At 32.1% G+C, this 14,400-nt stretch overlaps 1 protein-coding gene across 1 annotated transcript; it reads right to left on the reverse strand.

The window, feature by feature from the left end:
* Positions 1-10,215: 10,215 nt before the first annotated feature.
* Positions 10,216-11,938, reverse strand: LOC131608133 (1-aminocyclopropane-1-carboxylate synthase 7-like). Its single transcript, XM_058880064.1, has 3 exons — positions 11,756-11,938; positions 11,390-11,661; positions 10,216-11,296 (listed from the first exon to the last, which is right to left on the reverse strand). Exons 1-3 carry the CDS (start codon positions 11,924-11,926, stop codon positions 10,432-10,434), a joined length of 1,308 nt encoding a protein of 435 aa, XP_058736047.1. The 5' UTR covers positions 11,927-11,938; the 3' UTR covers positions 10,216-10,431.
* Between the last annotated feature and the right edge of the window lie 2,462 nt (positions 11,939-14,400).

Consider the following 14,400-nt stretch of genomic DNA (forward strand, 5'->3'; position numbering starts at 1 on the left):
TTGCATTTTTAATTTTTCACTTTTCACTTTTTATTACTTTATTATTATTATTTTTAATAAATAATTAATAAAATTATTTTAATAAAAAGATTATTATGATCATTTTAAATGATTGTTAATTTATATTTAAAATAATATTTAATTTTCAAAAATTAACTTTAATAATTGAATATTAATAACGACAAAATCTAATTTGAAATAATTTTTATTTTAAGATAAAATATTTTATATTTTTTTAAGAAAACAATAATAATTTTAATTTTAAAAAAAGTATTTCAATTAAAATGAATTTAAAAATATACTTGAAAAAGTGTGTTATTGGATAAAATACAAATATGTGTGTCACTTATCATTAACTTTAATTTATATGATTCAAAATATTATTATATTAATATATGTCATTAATGAAGTGTATACAATAAAAATATTGTTTGCATAATTAAATATTACAAAAATTATTTGTTATTGATTACATTTTACAAATATATGTTATCAATGTAAATATCAGAAATATATATCTACGGAAAAAGTGTATTACTTATTCAATTGTAGCATACTAGTACTACTATTATTTATAGTCAAATTCTATTAAGTCAGGTATTTTTGTAAATGATAAATAAACAAAAATAATATTTGTATATGGAAAAAATTTATTATTGATCTAAATATTTTTATATACGAAAAATTGTATTTATGATCCAAAAAATTTTTATTCAAAAAGCTATACGGGAAAAAAAAACTATTATTGATCTAAATAGTTTTACGTAAACAATTCTAAACATAAATAATATTTGTATATGGAAAAAATCTATTAATGATTTAATATTTTTATATATGAAAAGTAATATTTATGATCCCAAAAAAAATTATTCAAAAAAGGTATACGGAAAAAAACTATTATTGATCTAAATATTTTTATATATGAAAATGATATTTATGATAAATTTTTATTCAAAAAATGTATACGAGAAAAAAACTATTATTGATCTAAATATTTCTATATATGAAAACTTACAATTGATCAGATATTTTTGTAAACAATACCTAAACAAAAATAATATTTGTATATAGGAAAAATCTATTAATGATCTAAATATTTTTATATGTGAAAAATTGTATTTATGATCCAAAAAATATTTATTCAAAAAAGGTATACGGGAAAAAAACTATTATTGATCTAAATATTTTTATATATGAAAATGATATTTATGATAAATTTTTATTCAAAAAACGTATACGGTAAAAAACTATTATTGATCTAATTATTTATATATACGAAAATTTACAATTGATTCAGATATTTTTGTAAGCAATATCTAAACATAAATAATATCTGTATATGTGAAAAATATATTAATGATCTAAATATTTTTATATATGAAAATTGGTATTTGTGATCCAAAAAATTTTGATTAAAAATGGTATATGGGAAAAAAAATATATTTTTATATACGAAAATTTATTATTGATTCAGATTTTTTCTAAATGATACCTAAACATAAATAATATTTGTTTACGAGAAAAAAATTATTATTGATCTAAATATTTTTATGTAGGAAAAATGGTATTTATTATAGAGAGTTAGAAAAGTGAATGTAATTGATAATTTCTATTAGTTTACAGCAGTGTTTATATACAAGTTTGATAAACCTAATTTGGAATGAATCAAAGTAACAAATCTCCTATTGATTTCCCACTAATTTAGCTATTAACTTTTGACTGCAAAGTAAGTAAATAACATATTTGTAAATCTGCATAATTAAAGGAATTATAATTCTAATAATTATTATTGATATCCTCCCGCAAGTTGGATAATTTGAAAGAGAGATGCAACTTGGACAGTAAAAACTCGAACTGTGGGCGAAGCAGAGGCTTTGTTAGAATATCAGCAAGTTGATCATTAGTAGAGACAAAAGAGACACGAAACTTGCCATGTTGAACATTTTCACGGACAAAGTGATAGGCTAAGGCTATATGTTTCATTCGAGAGTGGAATACAGGATTAACACTTAGATGTGTGGCACCGAGATTGTCACAATATATTATCGGATTAACGGTTGGAGTGTGACCAAGTTCCATAAATAAGGAAAGGAACCATAGTAGTTCACTAGCTGTGTCAGCCAAGGCTTTATACTCTGCTTCTGTGGATGATCGAGCAACCGAACATTGTTTGCGGGAGCTCCAAGAGATGGGAGTGCTGCCAAGATATAACAAGTAACCAGTGGTTGAAACATAATCATCCTTGTCACCTGCCCAGTATGCATCCGAATATGCATGAAAGTTCAGCGGAGCTGTTGCCGAGATGAAGATTCCTTTGTCACACGAGCCTACCAGATAGCGGAGCACTCTTTTGAGTGCAGACCAATGCACCGTTCTTGGGTTCTGCATGAACTGTGCAAGTTTGTTAGTGCTGAAGGAGATGTCTAGGCGTGTAAGACTCAAGTATTGAAGACTTCCAACTAGCGTTTGGTACTCAGTTGGGGAAGGCAGAAGATCACCAGAATCCTTGAGTAATGGAATAGTTGCAGACAACGAAGTGGATGCTGGTTTCATATCTGCCATACCTGAGTTATGTAGCAGATCAGTGATATATTTTCTTTGTGAAAGAAACATACCCGCAGCGGAAGGAATTACTTCGACACCTAAGAAATAATTGAGGCATCCAAGATCTTTCAACGAGAAGCGAGCTGCAAGTGTGGCAATGAGGCTGGATAATTTTACAGAAGAACTCCCAGTGACAATTATATCATCAACATATATTAATAAGTACAAAGTAACACCTGGTTTTTGGTGGATGAATAAAGATGCATCTGGAGTTGAATTAACGAAGCCAATGGAGAGCAGAAATACTCGAAGTTCTGTATACCACGCGCGAGGTGCCTGCTTCATCCTATAAAGTGCCTTTTTGAGGCGGCAAACATGATTAGGGAAGGTTTTGTTGACAAAGCCAGGCGGCTGCATCATGAAGACTTCCTATTTCAGTTTCCCTTGAATAAATGCATTATTGACATCAAGCTGACGGATGGACCACCCTTGACAAACTGCAAGTGTTAGAACTATTCGAATAGTCACCGATTTAACAACGGGGCTGAATGTTTCTATATAGTCACAACCGGGGCGTTGGTGAAACCCTTTAGCAACTAACCGAGCCTTGTAACGATCAATTGATCCATCTGGATTCCATTTGATTCGAAAGACCCATTTACAACCAACCAAATTTTGAGCAGAGGACCTACTTACAAGATCCCAAGTGTTGTTGTGGTGTAAAGCATCAAATTCGGATTGCATGGCTGAGCGCCAATCAGGGTCATGAAGAGCCTGAGTGGTATTGGGTTCAACGGGAGAGGAGGATTTAACGTGTAGGTTGAGCTTTGTAAGAGGTTTGACGATGTTGTTTTTAGACCGGGTGATGATCCTACTAGCATTGGTTTGTTGTCACGGGTTTGGGTTGATGGGTGGTGGAGAAGGTTGGGGAGAGGGTTGGGAGTGTGAAGAGGGAGTTTGGGTATTATTGGTGGGTTCATTTGAGGTTGATGTTTGAGCCAAATTTGGTAAGTGGGTGACGGATGAAGAGGTATGGGCAGCGGATAAATTTTCCGGTGGGTTTTGAGTGGTATTGTCAATAGGTTGAGCTGGGGGCGGTAAAATAGAGAGTTGAAGTGTGCTTGTTTGTGGTTCTGCATGTGAATTAGATTGAGCCACCAGAGAGCTGAATGAGAATTTTGATTCCACGAACTTCACATGGCAAGAGGTATAAATCCTTCACATGGCGAGACACAAGAGCTGTTAATTTTATTTTGTGATGGTTTTCAGCCACTGGAATTTATTGGCTCAAAAAACATTATGATTATTGGATTGACATCAGTAAGTAGGCAAATGTTCCACATAATGTTTAATGGATGGCAATGTGTAAAAATACAAGATGTAAAAATAGTGGTGGCCGGAAACAGCCCTAACACTGACGGCTTCCATGTCCAATTATCCTCTAACGTCACCATCATCAACTCCAAAATTCACCCCGACGATGATTGTATTGTCAACCACTAGAGTATAAGAGAAAGTATGTTGGAGCTACAATATTAATTGATAACGATATCTCAAGATTGTTATTTAAATTATGACGTCTGAAACTTGTTTACTTGTGAAGATGGGATCTTGTTGCTTGAAGTTAAAAGGATGCTAAGAGCAGAAGGGTATAGTTGAAACAAGTTTCCATTTATAGCTATAGCATAGTTATATAGATGGATGTATATTTATTTATATTTGAAGTTATTAATTCATTCTAGTGTGTATGAAGAATATTCAATAGGACTATAAATGAATTTTTGTTTTTGGTTGGGGTTAATTTAATTTCAATAATTTTGTTGGAACTACTATTTAATTATTATTAGTACTATTATTATTTGGTCACTAAACATTTGTTATCCATTTTGCATATATTATTTTAGTATTACTCATGCTTAATATTTTCCTCTAACCATTATCATTTCACATGGATTTTAAATCATACTCAATTGTCAAGATAAATCCAGGAGATCCTATGTCTAGGAGATCATAATATGAGCGCATCATTTTTGGCAATTGATTGATATTTTTTTTAATGAAAAATGAGACAATTATATCGGTTATATCTATCTTAATGATCTGTTACTTTTTATAAAAGTAGTAACATTTGAGTCGGTGTAAACCGCCATTATTTACGAACAAAGAACCGTAATGAACACTCTAGCAAATTGCGGCGGTTTGTGTGGCGGTTGATAAGAAACTACCATTATTTTTCTTGCGGTAGTCAAAATTACGCCATTTTTGAGAAATGCCAATTTTTGTGAATTGTGGCAGTTGTAAACACCCTAATGAAACTTTTATAACCGCGACAATTTACTTGTTTTTTTTAGTGATATATCTAGTAGAAAATTTGTATTTTATGAAAATTTCAAAATTCGGTAAAATTGCATGTTTTAACTTTTCCAAAAAATCGAAATGTTACAAATAAATCGTAAAATGAGTTTTTACTTGACAATGTTAATATGGTAAAATCACATCATTTGGAGTGTGACAAATTAAATCTGAGGGGTGGCATTAAAAATTCTCCAACATAACTAAGCATATCTCTTAGTAGTTGTTATGAAAATGGGCTTTGTTATGAAAATGGGCTTTGTTGGGCTTTCGTTTGGGTTGCTTGCTGCCCCAAGCTGTTGAGCATTTAACCTGTCACCACCAAACTTATATCTGGCACCTTCCAATAACGGTGCTAACCTTCCAATAACGGTGCTATTACTCTTATGTCTCTACAAAAATGCATTTATTAGAAATTTCAAAAATTTCTGATAGAATAATTTTTTTTTAAAAAAAATTATACTGAAAATTTATAAATGAACTATCATAGTTTTGATATGTTACTGGAAATTTCACAAAACTACCCGAAATTTTGTTTTGGGTCACCCCTCATTTTGTTCACGGACATTTTAAAAATAATAAAAAATGAAGAATGCCAAATATAATTTGAAGAGTGACAGGTTAATTTTCCCATGTTGTTGTGCTATTCTTATGTTGTCTGTTCTTAGAACAGATTGGAATAATGAACTTGAAGGAGCCAAGAATCTCACAAAACCTACAACTACTATTTCTGATTATGATTCTACTTTGTTACCCACATTCATCACAAAAAATATACTTTGTCATTAGGACATGATATCAAACATCACCTTCAGCCTATTGTGTGCCTCCATCCATCACAAATAACAAAGAATGAGTTTTAAAATCATGTAATAGTCTAGATATGGTGATTAATAGTTTGAGATTTGCTCTTTTCTTTCCACCAAAAATAAATAAATAAAATACCTATATAAAAATACTATATTAATTTAATAAAGAAGATATAAACATCTATGAAGCTATCTAAGAATATTGTTTGAAGTATTAGGGCCACTTTGTTTCAGCTTTAAAAAAAGAGATTTTTTCTTTGTATTTTTGAAAATAGATTTTCTAAAACTGTTTTTCAAAATATTACAAGTTTTTTTATATTTGTTTTTTTTAAAATGAAACATTAATTTTGACATCTTATAACATAAGCATACATAATTGAAGACCAAAACTCAGTCAAAATCATAATTTTTTCAAAAAGTTGTATTTCAAAAATGATTTTTATGAAAATCTATTTGAAATAGCTTCAAAATTAAGTGATTTTTTAAAATTTTGATATCCAAATTTTTTTCCCATAAATAGATGAAATACCTTAAATCACATTTTAAGAATAACTATTCAAACAAAATTTTCATTGGAAACTTTTATAAAATGTTTCTTTGTAAAACGAATAAATTACATAAAAACAAATAAAGAGGGGAGGTGTTAAACGGGTACGGTCACTTGTACCACACCCCTGGCTGAAACAGAAATACTATTATTTATTATTTGCTGTACCCCAACAAAAATAATTCCATGCCAATTTGTGCAGACTGGTTAGATATTTTAGTTAGAGTTGAATATTTACAAAAAATAATTGAATGGGAATATTATTTTAGTACTACTTTACATGGAGTTGTTCTTGAAATTTAGAAATCCTTGAAGATAATTTAGAAGATTGAAAAATATTTTAAAAATATTAAACTTGTCTGATTCATATGTAGATGGTTATTTAAAATATTAAACTTGTCTGATTCATACGTAGATCGTTAGACATATCGAGAAACATTTCAGTAAATAATATGTTTTATTCTTTAGAATTTGTGTGACTAATTTCTTGTAATTTATCTGTAACTCTTAAAAGTATACTGAATCAAAGAGCTGCTATCTATTTCAGAGTAGATTGTTTGATCGAATTGGTTAAACAAAATATTGTGTTTACTGTCTTTACTTTATCTTCATCTGCAAAGTTAAATTGGTGTCTTATTGCTCATGGAGATATTTTTACTGAAGATCATTAATTTTGATTGTCATTGTTCTTTTTTCTCACACATCAAATTTTTTGGTATGATTGAACTCTTAATAATTATTCTGACGTGCTTTTAATTATTTTATTAGTTTCACAACAAGCGGCGCTCATTGCGGGAAAAAGAGATTTTGTTTACAAGTGAACACCATGATTTTAAAATGAGAGATTGAGAGGTTTTATGGTATTTAGCTCAATTTGTTTCAAACATGTTCCAGGTGCTACTAGAAAGATGTTGGATGATAGAAGCAAAGTAATGTTACTGATTGGGTACCACATTACAGGTGCATATAAGCTTTACTGTTTAGTAAATAATAAAGTTGAAGTCAGCAAAGACGTCATTGTGAAAGATTTGGAAGTGTGGTGGGATTGAAGCAAGTCTCAATCCAACTCTGGTCCCGTGTTGACACTTGAGATAACTTTTGAACATACTTTTGAATCTGAAGGGAATTCTGCATCTGAAGGTAAGTCAGAGTCAGAGGATGACTCTGAAGATGAAGTCGAGTCTGATTCTGAAGGATAATTTGAAGATGAGTCAGAAGCTAAAGGTGATTATGAAGGTGAGTCTAACTCTGGAGGTTATTTTGATTTTGATCCAAATTGTGATGATGATCCAAAATTGGTGGTCAAGCCTCTGAAAGGGGTCAAGCATATGAATGTGGTACTTCTGAAGGTAGAAATTCTGAAGGTTGTCCAATGTCTGAAGAGGGTCCAACATCTAATATTATTCTAGAACTTGAAGAAGATTTTGAATAAGTTTAAAGACCACAAAGAATAAAAAAAATACCAAGAAGATTTGCAGAGTTTGACACATTAAAAGATGCTAAGATAAAGTATGAAAAAGAATTCATTTAGTGTGCCATATTAGTAGACTCTAAACTAGTGAGTACTGAAGAAGCTCTCAAGAAGAAAGTGTGGTTGAATGCCATGAAAGAAGAACTTGAGGAAATAGAAAGAAACAAAACTTGTGAGTTGACTGAGCTTCCAAAGTAGAAGAAATCCATTAGTGTCACATGTGTTTTTAAGATAAAGCTAAAGCTATATGGATCGATTAACAAACACAGAGTAAGGTTTGTAGCTAGAGGATTTCTACAGAAATTTGGTTTAGACTACTTTGAGGTGTTTAGTATAGCTGATAATAAAAATTGGCCTCTGATGCACCTGGATGTAAAACATGCATTTCTGAACGGTCCATTACAAGAAGAGGTATATGTGTCAGAACCTCGTGGATTTGTGAAAAAGAATCAGGAAGGGATGGTGTACATATTACATAAGGCGTTGTATGGACTGAAACAAGCTCCTAGAGCTTGGAATCTGAAAATTGATTCATTTTTTAAGCTGCAAGGATTCAGAAAGTTTGAGTGGAGTATGGGGTTTATGTTCACTATACTTTTTATGGTAATATGATTATGGTGTGTCTCTATGTTGATGATATATTGCTAACAGGGAGGTGTTTTGATGAGATAATCAAGTTTAAGAAGGTGTTGATGAAGGAGTTTAAGATGACTGATATGAGAATATGGTATATTTTCTAGGGATGGAGATTCTGTACTCTGAGAAGGATATAATTTTGCATTAGCTGAGGTATGAACTTGAACTTCTGAAGAGATTTGAGCTAACAAATTGCAAGACTGCAATCACACATACTAAGAGGAATCACAAGTTGGATTATGATGTTAAGGGTGATGATGTAGATGCTACAACTTTTAAATAGTTGGTTGGCTCATTGAGAAATATTTGTAACACCAAACATGCCATTTGCTTAGTTGGAACTGTGAATATGTTTATGAACATACCAAAGTGGTCACATTACCAAGCTGCTGTCACGATACTGAGGTATATTAAAGGGACTCCGAGGTATGGAGTTTTATTTCCTTTTAGTGTGAAATCTGACTTAAAGCTTATATACTATTTAGACTCTGATTGGTGTGGAGACAGAGTTGATAGAAGAAGTACTTATGAATATTTTTTTCAAGTATCTGGGTAGTCTCATTTTTTGGTGCTCCAAGAAGCAACATGCGGTTGCCTTGTCAACTTATGAAGCTGAGTACATTGCAGGTGCTTTGTTTGCGTGTCAGCTGTTTAGCTTATGAACTCAGTGCTACATGGAAGAAGCAAGCACATTGACACGAAGTATCATTTTTTGAGGAATCAAATTCATAATGGAGTGCTAGAATAGTTGTACACTATAGCACTCAGAAGCAACTTGCAGATGTTCTGTCGAAAGCTGTCTATACTGAACACTTTATCCATTTGAGGGATGTAATTGGTGTTGTAGATTTTAGTTAGTTGAATATGAATTAAGGGGTTGTGTTAGAATATTCAGAAGTGTTTTGTTAACTCAGAAGCAGAAGCTTCTGAGGTGGTTGTTCCAGAAGCGGTGTTAGCTTCTGGGTCGTAGTAAGAGTTTGTTACGCCTATGTGTAAGTTAGATTTGTTTAGCATCTTTAGCTTTGCTATGTGGCATGTTTTATTGGTGTATTTAAACACCTTGGTGTAATTGATTTTAGCAGTGATTTTCACAATTGATTTTTTTAATCATTGAGAGATTATTACGTTTCTCTCTTTTCTCTCTTCTTTTATTTCCATCTTTCATCTTTAACCTTCTGCACCAAAAGAAAACCAACAAAAGAAAACCAACAGAGAATCAGCTACTAGAACTCTACACATGAGAATTATAGATATAGAAGTCATATATTAAACTTATGAAAAAGAAAGAAAAAGTAAGACGGCAGCACTGCATGTAATATCATATATTATACTATAAAACTGTTCAACATTAGGTTAAAGTTTGGTGGTGAAATAATTAATGAAGTATATAATGATGAACCATTATAAGTCAAAAGCAGGGGACCATTTTTTCATTTGTTTTTATTTCAACACGCTCGATACTAATTAACAAACCAAAGTATTATAAAATCAACTATTCTTAACCAATTTATCCTTATACAATATAAGTCTAAACAGTGACACTTCTACTATCAAATCAATGTTGAACTAGAAAAGCTTCTTATTTTAAAAAATGGATACCAACCTTAATATGAAGCTAAAAGCCATATGAATTTGAATTTTAATATTAGCTATTGCGCGTGAACATCTTACACACGTGTGCACTCACCTTTGACTCTTCACCATATGAATCTATTCTTAATAACAATACTAGTAAGATTCATTTTGAGGTGCTGTCTGTTACTGTTAGCATTAAAAACAGATAAGAGGATAACTCTATAGACTTGAGTAACTTAAAAGTTCACTTTCATTAACAATTATACAAAATGAGTTTCCAAGAAACTTGCTTAATATTAAAGCAAGCAAACAACTACTAAGACATAAAAATACACTTCAGCTGAATCTGTATTTTACACTATACTTTCCTCATATCACCGACAAAGAATTTGTCTATATATATTTGGCCTTCAATTAACCATTTTCAAAAATAAATAAATAAATAAGATATCAATAGTAATGAAATATTATTTGTCAAATATAGCATGCCAATGCCATTATTCTTTCTTTGTCTTTGTTCTTTTAGCCATGAACTTACGTATTCTTCCCAATGCAATTTCCAGAGTTTCTTCACTCATATTTGCAAAACACACTCTAAACCAACCTGCTTCTGAACAATGACATGAACACCCCGGTGATATATTCAATTTCACTTCTTTCAATATCTCATTCCAAAGTTCTAATTCACCTTCCTTACTTGATTCCTTCAATACTGGACTCATATTCATCCAACAAAATAGTCCTGCATTCCCTTTCAAACACTCTATTCCAACACTTTTCAAACCTTCTACTATCTTTTCATATCTCTTCTTCAATCTTTCCCTATTAATCTTAATGTATTTCTCCGTAAACCCCTTGTCTGATAACATATTAGCCAAAAACTGTTGTGTTTGTGAGGATATTAAGGTGAAACTAGACATTCTTCTTGCTGTTGTCACAACCTTATCATTGTATGAATAAACTATTCCAACTCTAAAACCAGGTAGACCAAGATCTTTTGAAAGACTGTAAACAATGTGAACTCTATCAGCATCTTTGTAATTACGAGCTTCGAGAATTTCAGCTATGCTTACGAACTCAGAGGAAGAGAAGACTGATCCTGAATAAATTTCGTCGGAGATGAGGTGGATGTTCTTTTCTGTCACAAAGTCAAGAATTTGTTCTAGAACTGCATGCTGAATTGTTATACCTAAAGGGTTTGAAGGGTTTGTTATGAGTACTCCACTCACTTTCATGTTCATTGATTCAGCTTCTTTGTAAGCAGCTTCTAAAGCTTTTGGTGTAATTTGGAAGTTGTTAGAGCTGTTGCAGTGAATAGGCACTATGTTTACACCAGTTCTCCACCTTAAATCTCTATCAAACCTACAAAAGTTCAAGAAAAAGATAAGTATTCATATTATTAATCATATATATAGTTTAAGAAATTGCATGGTTGCATGGTATATAGATTGTTACCCTGGATAGTAAGGAGTAGGAACAAGCAAAGCATCTCCAGGATTAGCAAGAATGAAGGTTAAGAGCTCATTGGCAGCAGTTGCACCAGCAGTAATGACTATTCTTTGAGGATCAAATTTGGCTCTACCACCTCTTATTTGTTCCATGAAGGTTGCCATTGCAGTTCTGAATGATATGAGTCCATGATAGTCTTGATATAATGCATTCTCTCTAAAACCTTTATAATCCTCTGGGTGCTCTTCCAAATACTTTTCTACCAAATCAAATGAAACCTGGAAAAAGTACATTAGAATAGATTAATAACTAATCAGATGCTAGAACTATAGAAATGAATTTGAATTGAATAATATATAAATATAGACATACTTGATTCTCTGCTAATCCCATTTGTATAACACCAGAAGAGTTGGTAAATTCATGATAAGGGTTTTCATCATAGGCTTTCCATCCAGCAAAGTAAGGAGAGTTTTCACCATGAGTATCAGAAACTGCAATGTTTGAAAGCTGAACACATGGTTGTTGTATCTCAAGACCCATATTAGTTATGAATTGAATTCTGTTAGTAAGAGAAAGAAAGAATAATATTATTATAGAAGAGAGAAAGTAGATACTCCTATATAGATAGAGAGAGTAGATTGATTGAATTGATTTGAGATTGTGAAAGAAAACCGAGGTGTATATATAGAGTTTGAGAGTACACATTAAAATACCGTACTATAGGAAAATAAAATGATTGAATTATTATTCATTCTTATGCATATTTTACATTGTACTGGTTTTTACAGAAATGGATTTATCTGCATGTATGTGACAACTGTACATTGCCAGATCACGCGGAAAATAGTGGTTGGTGTTAATCGGCCTCGATTTTTCTTCTAGATTATAGTTTAATTAATTGATTAGTTCATGTTATTTATTTAAAGTGGTTGATGAGTAGTACTCAAAATGAAGGAATTTTCATGTTGTGTGTTTCCTATGACTTTAACTACAGGAGATCTTCAGAAAATGGTTTGGGGGTAAGAAGAAGAAGCAGCATATGATTAGGGCATTTAAGATGCGAAAACGTGTGGGGATTTTGGGGAGAGAAGTTAACCATTTTTTTTTTAATGAAGTGACCAGTGATGACAATGATATATTGAATAGATTGAAAAGCAGCTTAAATTCTTTAGTGATTTTCTGACCTACATACCCCACATTACAACCACACGCTTTTGACTTAAAGAAGAAATATAGGATGATGCCATTAACAAAATAACACAACTTCTTTATTTCAAATTTTGGAACATCCTTACCTATATATCCTTTCAATTTCATTTCATTCAAACAGTAGTGATTAATTAAGTAACATATTTGCAATTATTAGAAATGATTTGTGAAATATGATTGACTCATTTATAAGCAATCACCAATTGGTCACTTAATATATCATCTCAACTCATACCACTTCTTAAACTTAATATATTTCATACCACTTCTTAAACTTAATATATTTTTTCAATGTCAATTCACATTCACTCACGAGTCACGGTAACTGTTAATTTTATTCAATTTATGTGTTAATTTATGTCCTAACAATTATAAGCTCATCCATTATCATTATGTCCTTTTTCAATACATTGAGATCTCTAAAATTAAGATGCCCAAGACGATAGTGCCATATCCACTCTTTTCAATTAGCCGTTGTAGTAATACGCCTATGCTCCATAACCTTCAACTCAGCCTTGAAAGTTTTCTTCGCATCCATATGAGCTTTAAGGATCAAAACTTAGTTTGTATCCATAACGTGTAGCGCCTTGTTCTTCATACGAATTTTGTAACCCTTCTCAAGTAATTGGTCAATACTTAAAAGGTTACACTTGATTTCAAGAATATAGAACACATCTTTTACCAAAGAGTGTCTACCATCCATTCTCTCGATCAATACATCACTGGTCCATTCTGCCGCTAGTCATCCGCAAACTTCACTTCGTTCTTCATGGCACAATTGATTTTAACAAACCAATCCTTCCTCCTCGTCAGATGCTTAGGAGTCCAAATATCATTTCTTGCTGCACTGAAGTGCTTCTGTCACAATCACCATTACGTTTCATTCTGCCTATAACTAGTTACAGCTTTTACATTACTTGTTACAACATGCTTTTGTAGCGTTTCCAAAATTGTTGTTCTTGCTGCTCGCAGCCTGTTACTGCTGCATTCTCCTTATGTGATCATGACCAAAAGTGTGTTCTCTTCATCAAACTCTTGTCTTGCAACCTTTGCTTCATCCACTTGAGATTCCTTTTTGCTCTCAGTGTACTCTCTTGCAAAATGACCGAAATTTTGACAAATAAAGAACTGTATCTCGCTCTTGTTTATCATTTTTCTTTCATCTCTAAGTTTCCTTGACCACCATTTTTGTTGCAACTGCTCTTAGCCTTTGGAACTCTCTTTCATCAAAATTCTGAAAAATTCTCTTTACTCTTCATGTGTCATTTTCCTTTCGACTTCTTGTCTTTCTCATTGAAACGAGTTTGCAAAGCGATATTCGCCTTTACCTAGTCATTATTTCTCCCCTTCATCCTTTTCTCATGAGCCTCAAGAGACCTTTGAAGCTCCTCTTTTCTCATCGTCGCAAGATCCTTCGGTTCCTCAATCGCTACGACCACATTGTCAAATCTCGGCGCTAAAGAGAGCAAGATTTTCGTGACAACATATAACTCTGTGACCGTTTCTCCACATGCCTTTACTTGGTTCACGAATCGAGTAGTTCTTATCGTGAAATCATTGATTTCATCATTTTCCTCCATTTGAATTAATTCAAGTTGAATTTGTAAGTTTGTAACCTTACCATCTTCGCCTTATCATCCCCTGCATACGCCTTCTCCAAGGTTTTCCACTGCTTCGATGATTCACAATCACCAACTTTCTCAAAGTTGTCACTATCTACACATTGATGGATAAAAAACAACGCCTTGAAATCTTTCTTCTTCTCTTTCTTATGTGTTGCTAGATATGCGTTTGTTGCATCTTCA

The sequence above is a fragment of the Vicia villosa genome, linkage group LG5, assembly GCF_029867415.1.
Source record: "Vicia villosa cultivar HV-30 ecotype Madison, WI linkage group LG5, Vvil1.0, whole genome shotgun sequence".
NCBI lineage: Eukaryota > Viridiplantae > Streptophyta > Magnoliopsida > Fabales > Fabaceae > Vicia > Vicia villosa.